General features: G+C 38.0%; 1 protein-coding gene across 12 annotated transcripts in view; it reads left to right on the top strand.

Moving 5' to 3' along the window:
* LOC3289835 (uncharacterized) overlaps positions 1–19,364 on the top strand; it is a 115,849-nt gene that overhangs the window by 40,703 nt on the left and 55,782 nt on the right. For 10 of the 12 annotated variants that reach the window (XR_009765495.1, XM_061651055.1, XM_061651057.1 and 7 more), the window contains exons 4-5: positions 2,485–2,539; positions 2,621–3,580. Coding sequence is in view for 11 of the 12 variants with exons in the window: in XM_061651055.1 (XP_061507039.1) it covers positions 2,485–2,539; positions 2,621–3,580 (1,015 nt within the window). In the remaining variant the exon portion in view is untranslated. Of the gene's footprint in view, positions 1–2,484; positions 2,540–2,620; positions 6,995–19,364 lie in introns of those variants that run through there. The other 2 variants (XM_061651058.1, XM_061651056.1) reach the window with 2 other exon arrangements.

The raw sequence follows: 19,364 nt of genomic DNA on the forward strand, positions 1-19,364 counted from the left end.
TCATGGATTCACAATGGTTAAATCCCAAGAGGGAAAATCCTGAAAGGTTTTCACAAGCAGAGATAATATAGATAATGAACTGGCGTCATAAAAGTGCTGAAGTATACACTGAATTTTCAATTCAATGTATGGCTAAAGCAATTTTACTCAAGAAATTAAATGTTGCAGAACAAGTTAAAAAAAGAAAATTGGGCATTTTCAATTATGTGTACAATAAAATATATTCTACAACTTCCCCTGCCACAATAAGAATATTCCACATTACAATTGCGCCTGCGCTTGCCATCCGCGTGTTAGTCAGTGATGCAGTGTCAATGTGTTAGTGGCAGTGTTTAGCTACTTTGAGTCAAAAACCCAAGTTTTATGTAATCATTAGAGAAAAAGTAAAACAGAACTGTAAACATTCTGGGTGAATTTTGGTATTCTTCGGCAGTATTGACTATTATTTTGAAAGAATGAATTATGATAATTAGAACATAAAGCTTTTGAAGAAAATCAATCTCCACCATACGAAATCAAATCTAAGTGACACAGTGACACTAACTGCTTTAATATATAGTCCATCGATTAATAAACACTAAACTAAACTTAATGCTTTAATTTATCTTAAAATAAAAAAAATAAGATTTTGATTGTAGCTGTAATAAGTTACTGTCTTACATTATTTTTTTTTTTGTTTCATACGAAAAATAACAAAATATTAAAAATCTAAATAAAGATGTATTTTTTTTTAATTCCCGAGGAATCTTAAAATGAATGTTAAATAAGATAGCAATTTGTGCAATATCATTTTGATATATATATATTTTCATATGATAGCAATTTGTACATTGTCCTACTGAAATATATTTGAATTTTGATACAATCTTTCCTACAATCGAGTTTTTATGTGTATAGTTCTCAGTTGTTAGGCTTAAGAACAATTCATTTTACAAAACACGTATATATCTACAAGGTCTTAAACTTAGAAACAAACATATAAGTGCATTGTGACGTTATAGGAACACAGAAGACATTTTACGATTCGTGCTCCATGTTTTTTTCGATTGCGAAATGGATGTTGACAATTATAATACCTTTTAACTGTTTTAGTATTATTTTGTACTACTCTGTTCGGTGTTGATTTGCCTATCTTTTCTGCATTTTACTACATTTTTGATCGTTGGAGGTGTTGAGCATTTACTCAAAAATTGTTTATTTTAATGTTTTTGCAAATTTTTTGCATCGTAAAGTCATGACGGGTCGAAAATCATCATTAATGGATAAAAAATAAAAAACCAAAATGTCCTGTAATTTTCAAAATCAATTACGTTAGTCACAATATATGCAGTACACGTCGTAAAATGGCACTCTAAAACCGGTATATTCACCTCGTACTCTACACATGTTTGATACACTATTAAATCCAAAGTATAATATCTAAATGACTCGAGTGTGGCTCTTTTCATTACATAAGGTGACAGTAATGTTTTCAGTAGTTAGTTTGTATTTTTCTTACGACAAGTTTTTTTCAAAGACCTCTGTGATTTTCCAATTGCATTGTAACACTTTATGCCATTCTATTGCTTGTGCCAATGAATTGAAACTTTAAAACCATCATGCAAATCTGTTACTTTCAATGTCCGATCTTAATTCATTTGTCTACCATTTTGATCCGTTCATGAGGTCTGATGTTGTCGCTTTTAATATTACCCTTGTGATATGAACAATTTAACCAACGAGTTTGAAGTCGAACTAAAAGTAATTAAAACGATACAACTACGGGATCTTAGAGTTCGTGGTATTTGCCCGCGGTCCCGTGGTGTCCGTCACAAGTCAACATGTCCGTCGTGCTATCAAACCTAGAATGGACCGTCCCCCTATAGCAAGGACTGACTATCCGAATACGTGATACTGAATAAGTTTCGAAAGCCCGGCATGTCCGTGTAGCACGTGAAGCAAGTCAAATAGATAAAGAAGTAGAAGGAGGATATTGCGTATAATTCATCATATAATTGCATCACTTCTTCATTTATCCAACACTACAATCGCTTTGCGGTGTTGGTCTGCCTCAGGAGTGTCCAAAACCGCTTACGGTCTCGCGCTTTCGTCTGCCAGTCCGTTATCTCGGTCTTAATGGCGGACGTCTCTACGCCATCTTGCCACCTCAATTTGGGTCTTCCACGCACTACCTCTGACCTTGTGGACGGCCTAAAAAGACTTTACGGGCTGGGTCGTCCGTTTCCGTGCGTACAACATGGTCAGCAAACCGGAGCCTGGAGAACTTGATACGCTTGTTTAACATCAGAACTAAACATATGATTGCATACACACTTATAATTACTCAATAAGAACAACAAAATAGATATATTTTACCTATTTTTTTACCTATGCCATGGTTGTCAATCACAGTTAATACTTTGGATTGGAAATTACTATTATCCACATGTTTTACATCGGTTTACTTACCTACTAATTTGATTTTCGTCATGTTTTGTTTTTCAGACGTAGTGAATTCCTTGGATGTACGTCATTCCCAATAAAAAATGTTACTGTACAGGTATGAAATTAGTTTGAACAATCTTTTTTTTAAATCTCTTTAATGATCTTCATATTTGTATTTTTATTTTTGATACGCTAGGACATTAATGGAGCATATCGCTTGCAGCCGCAATCTTGTTTGACGAACCCCACAACGCCAATATTAGAAACAATGTGCGAAAACTCTGAATCTAGCATGGAGGAACTAATCAATAATGAGGATAACAGCAGTGCAAAGGCAACGAGCATAAACACTTCTACAACGGTATCTTTGCCCACAGGTGCAATTTTAGGAAACAACGGTCATAATGGTGAAGAAATCAGTCTGAGTAAAAAAGCAATCCACCAGCGCGATGCAGATGAGAATCTGTTTTTACGTTTTCTGGAACTTGATCCATCTCCTGATGCAACATCAAATAATGCCATTGTTGGTCAGCAGGTACCGACTACGCCTCGGCGCAGCTCGATCAGTACGTGTGGGCCAAGCAAACCAACAGCAGGTACAACCAATCCCTCAGGACGAACGCCGTTTACAATTACCAAGCGATTGACGCGAATGGGCGATAGAGGCTTCGGCTTTTCTATAGTATGGACCCATCCTCCTCGAGTGGAGAAGATAGAAACAGGATTGTCAGCAGACAGGGCTGGAATTTTGCCGGGTGATTATGTGGTTTTTGTTGATAAGCACAATGTAGTAACAATGCCTGAACAAGATGTGCTAAACTTAATCCGGACGCAAGGAAATACGCTGCTTTTGGAGATTTTTCGACGTCCACAGTCAGCAAGTGGCCCACAGCTTTCAAATCGCACTAATGGTGTACGTAATATCTCATCTGGGCAAACATCCATATCGAACCATGGAGGCATGATTAACAGCACAGGGAACATCACTTCTTTCAACGTATCATCTAGTAGTGCTCATGTACAGGCAGATGACGGTGAACCGTTTGCATCCCCGTCTCCATTCGGTGTAGCACGATCATCTACCGCGTGTTCCAATACTTCAATTGAAATCGCTAAACGGAAGCTTCATCTTCCACAGGTTACCTTTAGCAAAGAGGTAGGTAAAGGTGTCCTCGTATAGATTGAGATTTTAAATAAGCATAACAGTAAGACGTGTAAACTGAGCTAACTCACATCTAACATTTTACTATAGGGTTTTGGGTACATCATGATGTTACCCCTGTGAAACAGAAAACATAATTAGCGAAATAATCTTAAGATAAGCTGCAAATAATCGTCGGAAACTTGTTCCAAGCAAGAAATTGTATGAATTAAGTTTAAATTTTTGGATGATGTGAATGACGCATATAAGAATCTACGTAATTAATTAATTGTCGAAAAAACGATACAAAAGAACATGGTACACCTACGAACTATATGCTTATTTAACGTCAGAACTAAACATTCTAAACGTCTGAAAATATTTAACACAATGTATAAGTCACGAACACATGTTCACAGATGAAATAACAATGATGAAGTTGTTATGTTATAATTTGTTGGTACACAGTTGTAATTTTGTTTTGTCCTTATAGTTTATTGTAATTATACTTCCTTATATGTTCGTTTTTTATGTCACATGCACATCTGCATCTGCACAAACTAGCTCATGAAATTATTCTACCATCGGTTTCGAATTGGTTAACTTTTGTGGAAAATTGCAATAATTAGATAACGAAATTTAAAAAGGCTAATTCTTCAAGTATTGTTAAGAGACAATAGTGCCGATTATGTGACTCAACTGCTTGAGAAAAAGTATCAAAAATGCTCATTTTCTATTATGATCCGTGTTAGAGCACTTGATTTTTCTCTGATTTGATATATCGAACTGAATGAAGGTTATTTGCATTACCTGACTCAAACGGAGACCGTTTTTTGTCCAACAGCTTTCCGCCAGGTTAAAGCTACGGAAATCATTTTGTTTTACGGTTTAACATCTAAATACATATTTTTAAACCACACGTATTTCATGTAATTACATTCATAAGGGATTTTTTGTAGTTATTTACTTAAAAAGGGTGGGAATAACAAAATGCACATACATTAGAGAAACATAACAAAAGCGCTATTTTGCATAACAATGCCAAAAACATTTAAAGAACAATGATAGGCCACACTTATAAATAATTATAAATTGGTACGATACTTCTTGCGTTTCGCATTGCAGTTTGTTTTAACAAACAAAGCCATTTCAGATCAATTTGGCAGCAATGTCTCGAGTCAACGAAAGAAGTCTCTAACAATCTTGGATAATACCGATTTTGTTTCAGTTCGTGTAGCGCGGTTTTGTTTGATAGTTTTCCGTTTGAATCAGATAATCGGCACTAATGATTTAAAGTATATCACTATTGTATTTTGATCAGCAAAGCGAATATTGTAGTTATGTTTAAACAAAAATATTACATTTAGACAAAATATTTAAATCAAAATTATTTCGTAGTAAGCATTTTGTTTTACGGGTATCCTTTTTAAAATAAAATTTCATCATTTTGTTTGAAAACAAGAAACCGATGGTGTTTTAAAAAAACAAGTAGTGGGAGATAGCTAAAATGAACACATTCACAAATGTTTAAAAAAAACTAGCATTGGTTAAATACAGAAATCATGTAAGTGTGCAGGCTTTATTTTATGTTCATTTTTTAGCAGAATGTGAAACGTTTGAACCATGTTGAAACTTATGTGTTAAATATATGAATTTTTAACTAATTTTATGTTTACTACTTTAAAACATCTACATTTAAGGAATAGGGAATATTTTTAATGATTACGGCATGTTTATGAACACTTCTTAAAACATTAACCATTTTCAAAATCTCATATCCGCTTGCAGCCTTCATTTTATCGCAGCAGATTTTCTATATCACCTTATTTTATATACTTTACCAAAAAATTGGATTTTTGAACTGTTATGATATTATTTCTTTGACTTTTATTCTCGGTTCACTGTTGACATACATGTTGACAGTCCTGATCTTTCTTGTTTTTTTGTACAGAATTTCGTGTTTGTTCTATGACTTTGTTTACATTTAGCATCAAATAACTGGAATCGGTCCTGGAGTACTTGAACTTGTACGACTTTATGTAGCATGCCCGTCATGGGTTCATCGGTTCAATTCTCGTATGGACCGTCCCCCTCCTAGCAAGGATTGACTATCTGAATGCGGATGGTGGTACTAATAAGTCCCGAAGGCCTATACAGGGCTATACACGTCATTTTACAATGTGTGCTGCATATTTTGTCGCCTACGAAATTTACTTTGACGCCCAGTACATACATGGACTGGTGCAATGTTAATTTTTGCTCTTCCAAGTTAAGATCGGACATCCGTCCTATAGAACGTTAATGTCCAATCTGAGCAACAGTTGAGCTAATTAAATTACATAGGTCTATCCAGTAGTTCCTATAAACTAGAGTAATCTGGAACAGGACAGACTAAGTTTCCCATATACTTAGATTAAACACCCTAAAAAAGAAAACTAGTTAAATCTTAAAGCAAGATAATAATATTTTTTTCGGACATTAGGCACGATTTTATTGAATTTCTTCAAATCCAGTCCCAGGCCATCCACTTTTCAATTTTACATGATTGCCATGATGTACTAGGATCAGTTAAAAATGTAACTGACCCCTAGTAGGCCCTGATGCGAAAGTTAATGATTTTTTTCTGTCGGTCAGTTCTCCACCAGATGCGTTCTTAGCAGTTTCGCTAAAAACCGACGTCGGTTTTATTTGTGCGATAATTCCTATTAATCGCGTTGGAGTGCATTTTCAAATGCTAATTACTTAGTATATAAAACGAGTTAAGGGTCAAACGGCACATAATTTTAAAGCTCAAATATTCCCCTTTCTGTGTTTGTGCATGAAATGTGTCAAAATGTGTAGAATAATGAAGAAAACAAAAAGCAAACCAGCACCTCGATAGGGCTATCAACATTAAACTTGGACGGGTTAAAATTAACATTGGACCAGTCCAAGCATGTACTGGGAGTTAAAGTAAATTTCGTAAGCGACAAAATGTGCAGCACACATAGCAAAATGACTTATATGCACAATATGCAGTACACATTTCAAATGAAAACCCTGTACAGGCTTACATCACCGCGTAGGTCATTACGTTTATATAGAAGAAGAAAAACTGGATAGTCAGTTCTTGATACTGGGTGATGTACCGGATAGAAATCAATCCCATCTAATATTAAAGAAGGGCGCTGGCCTGCGTATCCTAAATTTTCGCCTTATGACCATTCTTCGTAATACCTGTCAGTTTTAAATGACCCGTTCAATTTCCCTGAACGATTTTTTAGTATAATCGTCTACTCGTCCGACTTAATGACATGCCCGTCATGGGTTCAGACTTTCTTTGGACCTTTCGTAGTAATGACTGACTATCCTGGTACTCAATGAGTCTTGAATCTGTATAGGCAGGCATGCCCGCTTAGGACGTTGCACGAAATAAAAGAAAAAGAAGGATCCTGGTAGTTGATCATACCAATCATTAATTTCATCGGTTTTTTATCCAAGATTAGATCTAGTAATATCACATGAGCTCAGCTTTAAGAAATCTGGCTCAATAGATAGCCCCCTCCTTATCCTTCCTTACCAGACGTTCAGTTAATGGCCATCTATAACCGAAATTCTTCTTCTTCTTATTTGGGGCAACATCACTATCAACGTACATATATGTTTTATTGGTTGTCTGGCTTAGCCTCTAATAGCCTGATGTATGATAGCTAATAGCCTAAATGTGACTGTTTGAGACCCGTACGTTTGAGAGGCTAGATTCATACGGGGTGTGATCCCATGACTGTTATGTTGTTAAGTTGTACCATGAGATCAACTCAAAATAACCTACCGACTGAAATTGATATGTTGAATTGATTGCTATATTTGATCGTCGTTTGGGTTATTACAATTAAATGTAATTAGTTTTAATTTAAGAATACGCTTCAACTTTATTCATCAGTGGAAATCTGAAAAAAATGCAGATCGTAAACAGGAAAAATCTTAAACAACTAATAAACAAAAATAACGCGTTAAGTACGTTTAGACACGGCATATATTTCTTTGCCAATCTTTCCCCTTCCACCAGCAACAAGTGTCAAAAAAAACCAGAAACAAGTGATTAGGTACGTTCAGACTCGGCATATCTTTCTTCGCGAATCTTTTCCCTTGCACCAGAAACAAATGTCAAAATAGATTCACCAATATTTTTGCGTTCACGCACCACGAATCTTATCAGGATACAATTATTGTAATTTAACATATTGATTCGTTAAATATCGGGTTCTTATTTGTAAGAAATGCACAATATACAACCGTTAGAACATTTAGGACTGGAAACTAGCGAAAATCCAGTTAAAAAACATTTCAGTATAAAAGCACCCAGATAGCGAACACTTACTATATTTTGTTAAACTTATTTTTGGCATCCCTGCGCATAGGAGTCCACTCTTTTGAAGGTTTTTAATGATTTCCATACGGTTAAAAAGTGTTAATGTGTATTCGTTAATAAAATCGCTATTTTCGAATCCACAGAAGAATCATGTCATGGAAATGCAAAACGGTTCGTGAATCTTTTTTTGACGGTGGAGGGGTAAAGATTCGCCATCAAACAATCGTTCCGTAGAGAGTTACCTACTAGACGCGTTCACACACGGCGTATCCTGATGGAAAATACAACTGTCGAAACCTTTTGAAACCTCTGACCGATGGTTCTCCAAGTCTACAGAAGAATAGTGTGGGATTTCACTTTTTAAAATTACTGAAGAACGCGACCCCAGAATGTTTGGCGGATCTGTCTGTAAATAGGTCATTCGTGCATTTTCCCTCCACATAAAATTAAACTCTTTATTCGTTAAAATCACATATAATTTTTATATTAACAACCTGCCCCTCATGGGTTCAAGCCTCGAATGGACCGTGCCGCCATACGTATGACAGACTATCTGCTATCTGCTATGGGGGGAATCAATAAGTCATTGAAAGCCAAGCCTATATTGCCGATTTTAGTCGGTTATGTGCTTAACAGGTTCAGCTGCTGGACCGCGAGAAAAATCTTTCCATTGACCGCCATAGCCAGGGGCATTTCCCGTTTAAAGCTGGCTTTTCCGTAAGCAGTTGGCCTTTCCCGTATGGACCCGTCAAACAATGCGAGGGTTGCGAAAGATTTCATGTGCTCGAAATCTTATGGTATTTTAAAAAATCGTTGATTTTTATCCAAGAATTATATTTTGTGCGGTAGTATTTGGCGAAAAGATCACTATTTAAATTTTTGTGGATTTTTGAAAACTAAAATGTCAAAATTCATGTGTTTAGTATTCTACAAATCGCACTGTTATACCTGCTCTCGAGGTGTTATAATAATAACTGCTAAACCTAGGTGTGAAAAAACTACCAAGGCTCGCAAGCTCTTTAATGCGAGGGCTCTGGGGCGGTGAACTTGTATGGCGTGCGAGCCCTCGCGCGCCCTCGCAAATCGCTGTCAATTGCATGGCGGGCACGTACGTCATTGGCTGGAGAAACAACAAACATTACGAAGAACTATACCCGTCAAACATTGCGAGGGTTGCGAAAGATTTCATGTGCTCGAAATCTTATGGTATTTTAAAAAATCGTTGATTTTTTTCAAGGATTATTTTTTGTGCGGTAGTATTTGGCAAAAAGATCACTATTTCAATTTTTGTGGATTTTTGAAAACTAAAATGTCAAAATTCAGGTGTTTAGTATACTACAAATCGCACTGTTATACCTGCTCTCGGGGTGCTATAATTATAACTGCTAAAACTAGGGGCGAAAAAACTGCCTAGGCTCGCAAGCTCTTTAATGCGAGGGCTCTGGTGCTGTGAACTTGTATGGCGTGCGAGCCCTCGCGCGCCCTCGCAAATCGTTGTCAATTGCATGGCGGGTACTCTACCAACACTATCCTGCTATGAGTAAATAAAAAACTCACTGAAAGCAAAGCCCACTAGTTTCGTTCGCACGAAAACGCAAAAAACGTTCGCACTAATGATTTTTTTTTATTCCTAAATTTTACCCTTTGAACAAATATCATGCAAAAACTGGTTCTCAAATGAAAAATAATAATTTTCCTTTATTTTAGTGATATTTATCTTTGTGTTGATCAAACCATTCTGTTAAGTTATGCTGAAATAAAACGAATGTATATTACACGATTAGTTACATTTTACTTTATTGTAATTATGTTTGATGTGTTATCACCGACAAACCGACGTGACACTGGCGTTACAAAAGTGTCCCACACGAAAGTACTGTCATTTACCAGTGAGGCGAACACTTCTGTCAAAGTAAGCTCTGTTCATTGCTGCTTCGATGTAAACAACTTTTCTAAATACAAATGGCGAAGGAAGTGTGAGGCAAGATTTTGTGAGAATAATTGGACAAAACACACAGGAAAATCATTTTATAAGTTTTCAAATCAATGCAAAAGATGTGAGAAGTACATAAAACAATACGCATTGGAATTTGCGAAGAAAAACAAAAAGGGGGTTTAGCAGTTTCTTCTCTGTGTCAGTGTAGTAAGCGAATCATTATAGAGATGGCGCTAGTGTTTAACGTATTTTCGTACGTAAATGTAAATGTAAATGTATTGTTATTCTAAAATTTTAGTTGGAGCACCTTTTCTACCTAAGCACCCGTTGTCCCACATCTGTCCTGGGGTGAAATTCTTTGTTTAAAATGGTTATGTCAAACTCGTTTTGGGTCGCGGGCCGCAGTTGAACGAGGAGTGCTTTCGATCGGTGATAGTCATTACCAGTGTTGCGAACGGTGATAGTCGTCGACATAAAATTTTACAAAATGATACTTTTTGAAGCATCGCATTCTAGATCCTCGCATTCATTCGACAATCACGGACAAAAATATCATTTGACACGATGATATTTTTTCTGCTACAATCATTTGACTTTTTGATTTTGCCGTACCTCAAGTGAACTAGATCTTCATCGAAAATGGGTCCTTTTTTCGTCAAACTCGTTTTGGGTCGCGGGCCGCAGTTGAACGAGGAGTGCTTTCGATCGGTGATAGTCATTACCAGTGTTGCGAACGGTGATAGTCGTCGACATAAAATTTTACAAAATGATACTTTTTGAAGCATCGCATTCTAGATCCACGCATTCATTCGACAATCACGGACAAAAATATCATTTGACACGATGATATTTTTTCTGCTACAATCATTTGACTTTTTGATTTTGCCGTACCTCAAGTGAACTAGATCTTCATCGAAAATGGGTCCTTTTTTCGTGTTTTCGCGTGAATTTCTATACTCCTGTAAGAGAATACCATTTTCCTGGTTCACTGAGTGAAAATATCAAGTGGTCTAATGGCTTAGTATCGGTAAACGCACGATTAAGCAGTTCTGGATTCTCACTGAAAAATGTCATTCATTCTACATTTTTTGCAATCATGTCATCGCCAAAGCATTGATTGTTAATGAACAAATGATTGTCGCTTTTGGAAAGTCGTGTCTTGGTAACCATGAATATCATGATCAAAAAATGATTTTGACACCCGCTTACTGCGAATATCATAAAAAAATGTCGACAATTAACAACACTGGTCATTACACAGTTTTCTGACTCAGTTTTCAATCTATACACCATTATTCAAAACTTGCCATTGGTTTTTCAACAGCCGTCGTAATTTGTCGCATCTGGGCTGTTAAAAGAACCTCTCGCGATTGTTGAATAATGCCGTTCACATTAGAATCTGACCCGGAAAACAGAGTATGGACTTATTGCGTGCGAACAGACAGCGTCCACGGGCCTGCCCACGCCCGAATGCAGTGCCGATGGCATACGATTCTATCTTTACCATTAACATGAGAGGGACAGGGCTTATACCACGAACGTACTCGAAAGATATGCATGCTTCACCCATCAGGATCTAAGGGCAAAGACAAGGCAAAAGAGACACAGAAAAGTTTCCTCACGGCTACACATGTCCTCTAGACGCGTTGTCTATGCGTCTCGCTCGGTATCACAGCGGCATACGGCAGGTAAGCAGTACAAATGCTGCTACCTGATACGCACACATGTTTATCGAACACAACTATTCGGTTCGGCTCGGTAAACTTTACGAGGATGCCGGAACAAAAGGGCGCAGACTTTTTCATGATTTTGTATGACTTCGGCTGTTTTGGACTACGCGTGTAGGCGCTCGCATTCTTCAACCTAGAATCTTTTCTACATTTTCTCGTAGCCTCCAATAAAACTATTCATGACAAATTTTCCACCATACATCTTTTATTTTGTAAAAATTAGAGGGCATATAAATAAAATTTTAATAAGCAAAGCATGACATTTACTTATACTTAACTTCAGTGGCGGTCACCCTAACTTGAAAATCTAATAATTATATTCAATGCTCCACATATCTGCTAACTTTGAGACTACCTGGACGGTATTTTAAACCTACCACACCAACTTACAGTCTACCTACGAGTACAACTTACGAGGCTACCAACTTACAGTAGACCTCATACAATTCACGGTTTTTACACTGTTATCCGGCGCTACAACCGCTTTGCGGTCTTGGCCTGCCTCAGGAGTGTTCGAAACCGCTTGCGGTCTCGCGCCTTCGTCTGCCATACAATTCACGTTATTTTAAAGTGCTTGGAGTTTCGAGATATTTAAAGATATCGGCCTGATTTTTGCAGAACCATAGCTAAAGAGAGTGTCCTCATCAATGAAGTGAAGAAAGTGGTGTTCCGATACATGGTTTCCGAACATTCCAAAAATGCCTCAAAGTCAGAAAATGGATGAAAATATGGGGAGTCCGGCTTAATCGAAATACTAAGTCTGAATATTGAAACCTTCTTTCACAGTAGATAAACATCACTACACCCATTTTTCTTATCTTATAATCTATAATCCGTTTGTGCTTCATTCAAATAACTGTCAAAGTTATTCGCGGGCAAAAAAATAAAAAGCACATATTCAATAGTTCATTCATAGTCAATATACAGTCTGAACTCATTGGTTGAATTTCGATGCCCTGTCAACTATGGAATATGTGCTTTTAGTTAGCACGTTTTTCTATACAAAAAAATTATGAAATTTTTCTCGGCAGGCCATGAAATTTTTGTGAATTTTTCAAAACCCGGGTTTTCCATACCCGTCAAACAATGCGAGGGTTGCGAAAGATTTCATGTGCTCGAAATCTTATGGTATTTTAAAAAATCGTTGATTTTTATCCAAGAATTATATTTTGTGCGGTAGTATTTGGCGAAAAGATCACTATTTAAATTTTTGTGGATTTTTGAAAACTAAAATGTCAAAATTCATGTGTTTAGTATTCTACAAATCGCACTGCCCGTCAAACATTGCGAGGGTTGCGAAAGATTTCATGTGCTCGAAATCTTATGGTATTTTAAAAAATCGTTGATTTTTTTCAAGGATTATTTTTTGTGCGGTAGTATTTGGCAAAAAGATCACTATTTCAATTTTTGTGGATTTTTGAAAACTAAAATGTCAAAATTCAGGTGTTTAGTATACTACAAATCGCACTGTTATACCTGCTCTCGGGGTGCTATAATTATAACTGCTAAAACTAGGGGCGAAAAAACTGCCTAGGCTCGCAAGCTCTTTAATGCGAGGGCTCTGGTGCTGTGAACTTGTATGGCGTGCGAGCCCTCGCGCGCCCTCGCAAATCGTTGTCAATTGCATGGCGGGTGTTATCCCGTCAAACAATGCGAGGGTTGCGAAAGATTTCATGTGCTCGAAATCTTATGGTATTTTAAAAAATCGTTGATTTTTATCCAAGAATTATATTTTGTGCGGTAGTATTTGGCGAAAAGATCACTATTTAAATTTTTGTGGAATTTTGAAAACTAAAATGTCAAAATTCATGTGTTTAGTATTCTACAAATCGCACTGTTATACCTGCTCTCGAGGTGTTATAATAATAACTGCTAAAACTAGGTGTGAAAAAACTACCAAGGCTCGCAAGCTCTTTAATGCGAGGGCTCTGGGGCGGTGAACTTGTATGGCGTGCGAGCCCTCGCGTGCCCTCGCAAATCGCTGTCAATTGCATGGCGGGTACACACGCATGCCTTTTAATTGAACTGTCAGCCAACTATCGAGCGTTCAACTATTGAATTCTGACTCTGTGTTGTAAACTGTTGACATTTTTTTTACATTCGCAGTAGGCTACTAGTCAAAATCATGTTTCGTACATCACATTCACTGTTGCCATGAAACGACTGTTGAAGAACGACATTCATTTCTGTAGTTACCGTCAATGTCTTTGCGATGACACAACTGTAAAAAATGTAGTTTGAATGTTAATTGACATTCATCTTGTGAATCCAAAACTACCTGGTGCCTTTACCGATCGTAAGTGACTGAACAATGAAATATTTTCACTTTGCCAGTAAGAAAATCAGGGTTTCTTGCTGGAGTACACGAATTTAAAAGAAAAAATGTCACAAAGGAGAATGCGATCCAGTGCACTCCAAAATGAAAGTCAAATGAATGTCGCCAAAAAACGTCGTCGAATCAAACGAAAAAATCAAATTTGATACGCGGGAGGATAGCGAGCTGTTGCTCCAAATGTCTGCGTACAGACGCCGTCCACAGGCCTGCCCACACCCGAATGCAGTGCCGATTGCATACGATTCTATCTTCACCATTAACATGAGAGGGACAGGGCTTATACCACAAACGTACCCGAAAGGTATGCATGCTTCAGCCATCAGGATCTAAGGGCAAGGGCAAGGCAAAAGAAACACAGAAAAGTTTCCTCACGGCTACACATGTCCTCTATACGCGTTGTCTATGCGTCTCGCTCGGTATCACAGCGGAATACGGCAGGTAAGCAGTACAACTTCAGCTACCTGATACGCATACGTGTTTATCGAACACAACTATTCGGGTTGGCTTGGTAAAGGTCGGGTAGCCGCCAGTACGCAAAGGCGCAGACTTTTTTATGATTTTGTATGTTTTGGACCATACGTGTAGGCGCTGGCAATGTGTCGCGGATCCGAATGCCCCCTTTTCTAAGTTCTCTTTCTGGACTTCTCCCTATGTTCCCTCTCATGTCGATCGGTACCGAGAGATCGATCTCCATCGGTACTGGGACGGTGGGCACTCGTGCTCGTCAGCCGACGAGAGATTGCTCTCGCGGAGAGCGCACCTGAGTGCCCCGCTTTGTAATATATCCAACACAGATGATGCAATAAAAGGCCTTGAATGGAACCTTTGGAAAGATACAGCATACGATCGACTGACAAGATACTATTCTAACCAGCATATTAAATTTCGTCAAAGTTCCAACTTATTCATCTTGGCTACAAAGATGTTGTGATCGATGCTATCAAAAGCAGCCTTTAAATCCATATAAAATGCATCTTTTTGCATCCTGCTATCCATGTTACGGAGACATTGTTATGTAAAGTCAACAAGGTTAGTAATCGTCGACCGCTTTGGAACGAAACCGTGTTGTTGAGGGCTAATCTTCTTCTTCTTCTTTGGCTCAACAACCGATATCGGTCAAGGCCTGCATATACCCACTTGTGGGCTTGGCTTTCAGTGACTAATTGATTCCCCCCCATAGCAGGATAGTCAGTCCTACGTATGGCGGCGGGGTCTATTTGGGGATGGAACCCATGACGGGCATGTTGTTAAGTCGTACGAGTTGACGACTGTACTACGAGACCGGCGACGTTGAGGGCTAATATAGTGATAAAAAGCCGTGAGTAAACTTGTTTGTATCACTTTCTCAAAAACTTTGGTTCCAGTACTGAGTGATGTTATGCCTCTATAGTTGGCTGCTTGTTCCATGTAACCTTTTTTTAAATATGGGGAACCATTAGCTCTTCCAAATAGAGGGAATTTCCCTAGTTGCATTGAGAAATTAATTTTTTTGGTGAAGATCGTCGCAATGGACTCACAGCATCGGCTGAGTATGATGGAGGAATACCATCTGGGCCAGAACTAGCTTTGGGCTTAACTGCTTTGAGCACATTTAGTACAGCTTCTTGCGATGTATTAATTAAATTAAGGGCGATTACATAATTAGGAGTATTAATTAAAGCGTTGTTGGTAAAATTCTCATCAGTAGTTGAGATTGTGTATGCCTCCTCAAATCTACACGCAAATATGTCACAAATATCTGAGGCAGTTGAACCAGCTCGGTCATTGTGGCAAATCGACTTAGGTGTCACATTCGTATTATTGTGTTTCTTATAAAAATTCCAGGGAGCTTTGGGCCTTTTAATGAAATTCTTCTCCAACCCAGACAAGTAGCCACCGTAGCGTATTCTATTGTAACCACGGTACAAGCAAGTTTTTTCATTTAGTATGCATTTGTTAACAGGTGATCGGTTCTTCGTATATTTTTTTAATGCAGCTGCCGTAGCTCTTTTAAGTTTTTTTAGGTGGCGGTCAGACCAAGTAGGGCCGCTTTTTGGTGTGATGATTGGCACACACGAGTCAAACGAGGATAAAAGAAAGCGTATAAATATCGATAAAGCTTCATCAACAGAATTAAACTTGCTAATACTGAACTGGCTATTAAAATTGATAATGAGTTCATCAAGCCGAGTAAAATTGGTTTTATAAAAATTCATCCTAGCTCTACTTGACAGAGTCAGTGTAGAATTAGGCATTGTGCTTTGAATTCGAACCGTTAAATCGATGGCTGGATGGTACAGGTCAGGAGAGACTAGTGGTGTTGGACAGGGGCGCAAATCGAATAAAATTTGCGAATACTAAGTCGAGCTGCCGGTTAAGTGAGTTTTTGATACCGCTTATTTGATAAAGATCGCTAGCGTTAATTTCATCCAAAAACCGGGATCTGACCGAGGATGATGAATTTGCCACATAGTGCGAGAATGATGAAGATTGTTTGTTGTGATGGTGATCATGTTACTGACGAAAAATTAAAATCTCCAAACAGAAAAATTAGATCATTAGTTTTTGGATGGTTTACTATTGCACTTACACTCAGTGGCGCGTTAAACGGTGGGCGGACTGGGCGGCCGCCAGGGGCCCCGGCGATCTAGGGGGCCCCCGTCATTGTGGATGTTCGACTTTGTATCGATTCTAATCAAGCAAGCAACGGTGCTCCAGTGGGTAGAGGTTTCATTCGAGAAACGATTCCATCGATATCGATGTGCGCGCTTTTCAATTTAGCTTGGATGAAACGTGTCTGTGCTTGTCTCTGGAGGCCCCTATACTTGTTTTGCAGATGTGTGCCGAAATAGACAGTTGTTTTCACGCGAAAATTGGTATTCACATTCCTGGCCTGGGATAGTGGATTGTGTGTTTCTTTTAATGCAAAAACTAAAATTTTCATTCTTGGCCCTAATCGATCACATCAAGTTTGTGGACCGAAGAGAAGTGGAAATGGGAAAGGTTTCAGTTAGAAGAAAGGGGGGAAGGGTATAAAAATACTCAAGGAACCTATGGAACATGTTCATTTATATATGGTTTTCATCGACTATTTCAAGTTTTGCGAATACAACAAGACCAAAAACCGTTACAGATGCATCTACATACAGCCATACACAGCCATAATACGAAGAACAATCTCCATTGCCGCGTCCATTTGGGGCCCCGTTGATGATCCCGTCGATTGAGGGGCCCCTTCTATTTGGTGTTGTCAACCCAATATATCTCCATTTCCCCCCCGGGGGTTATGTTTACAATCAGATTTACTATTACTACCAGACCTATCAGAAGCATATTTATTTTATTTATCATAAGCATTTTACTATCAGAAGCAGAAAACATTTGCCTTTTTAACATGTGCAATATTTTTGTTTAACACGTGCACCTTATTTGGAAGCGTAGAACGCTGCGATACATGCCCACAGCTCAAAACAATATCATTTCATCATCGTTGGCCCAATGCATTGAACGTTACGCGCGAGTTGGGTAAAGCGAAATCCGTTACAAGAGATGCCTCACGCAAACTACTTGCACATACGACATTAAAAGGCTCCGAAACCGATCTCAACACAACGGTTCGTAACCGGAGAAATTAACAAGAAAAATTGGCTGACACCAAGCACGCTCTTTTTATCTGTTGAGGTTTCATTCAAGAATCGATTCCGATGTCGATGTGTGCGCTCTTTAATTTGGCCTGTGTCTATGTTATCACCCAAAAACTAAGAACTCGTACCCCTGCTATTTTTTGGGGACTGGACGAAGTGATGGTGGAAAAGCAAGCTGTTGAAGGGTTTGGGTCAAATTTGGAAGGGTTGGCGGAAAGGAAATATCGATATGAATGATCGCGTAAAATTTGACGGCAGCGGTGGGCAAAGTCCGGCCCGCCACAATATGCAGTCAGGCCCGAGAAAATATTTGCGCGATTTTGAAAGATAGGAAGATCCTATTCATTACAAATTAACTGAACATATTTTAATATGACAATTCATATCGTTGAACTATTCCAAATTTGATCACCATAACATGGATTGTCGGACCAATCAATATGGTCAAATTTGAGGAGAAATTAGAAAATAGAAACGAATAATTCCATAAAACCCTGACTGTTGATTTTACGAGAACAATGGTTACACACTATTGCTTTTTAAGGATGCAACGATTTTCTTGGAGCTTTTTTTTAAAGAAATGCACTATCAATTGGTCTGACCTGGCCTTACTTGTCCGTGGCCTCATAATAGTACTGAACGATTGTACGATTGTCTCGATAATTTTTCAGCTGTTAAGGTTTTTGTACCATCTTCAGATATATCCTGAAAACATTTTGCAACATGGAAGGAAGGGTACATTCAGAAGCGATATTGCGATTTTGCTTAATTGTTTTGAACTTTTTATGACTTTTGCACAGTATGCTGCAGACTCTTAATTGAAGAATCTTTACAATCAATTTTAGTTATTTAATAAAATGAATTTGAAACTTGCTTGGATGATATAATAATTTAAGAAAACCAATAACCAATCGCATTTTTAAATATCATAAACCAGTTATTTGGGTATTAACTGTAATAATTTAATAATATATGTGTAAAAAAATGCATTCTCCTGGCCCTCACCGCTCGATCATTTAGAAAGCAGCTGATCTAAAGCAGTGGTCTCCAACCTGTGGTCCGTGGATTACTTGAGACAAACATACTGCAATACAAGGTATTTCCAGTTACTTTCGAATGAAAATATTGTTTTTCCCGCGTGCAAGAAGTTATCGCTCTGACCGATTGAATATGAAGTGGCCGCAATTCGAAGTAAGACGGTACTTCAGTATTCATTGTAAAGGTAAACACCAACGTAAAAGCAAAATATTGTTTTCATGTTATGCTCATGATGACGATTTTAAATCAAATCGTCCGTACTATGAAACACGAGCTGGAAACTGTAAAGTAGGAAAGAAAATATCGGTTAGAACCATCGTTCTTGTCAATAAAAGACAAATGTAACTAGCTTAGCGAAAACGATAACTTTCCGACCTTTAACTTCTTTTGAGTATAGATAAAACCAACTCCGATCATGGCAGGTCAGATTTGATCGGATTGTCAGGATAGGACTAAGCCCATCCATCATCTATCGACTTCTCATTTAAGGAGTTTAGTTATGTCCTCCTACCCAAGGTAATCCCTCTAAACTCCAACGTCCTAAAGGTTTTTATGATCGCCTAGACGATCAAGTGTCGAAAGTCCGCTTCGAAACAGTATCCACAGTACCCAAAATTTGAACATACTACAAAGCCTTTCTGATATTACTGATTGTTTAGTAATTGATATCGATTAAAAATTGGCGAAAAAAAGTATTGAAATTGGGGTTTTTATTGATGCACGGGTGGCAGTCCATGCTGCTCTTGTTCATCTCTGTTTCATAAAGATTTATACAGATGTAAACTG

The sequence above is a fragment of the Anopheles gambiae genome, chromosome 2 (genome assembly GCF_943734735.2).
Source record: "Anopheles gambiae chromosome 2, idAnoGambNW_F1_1, whole genome shotgun sequence".
NCBI lineage: Eukaryota > Metazoa > Arthropoda > Insecta > Diptera > Culicidae > Anopheles > Anopheles gambiae.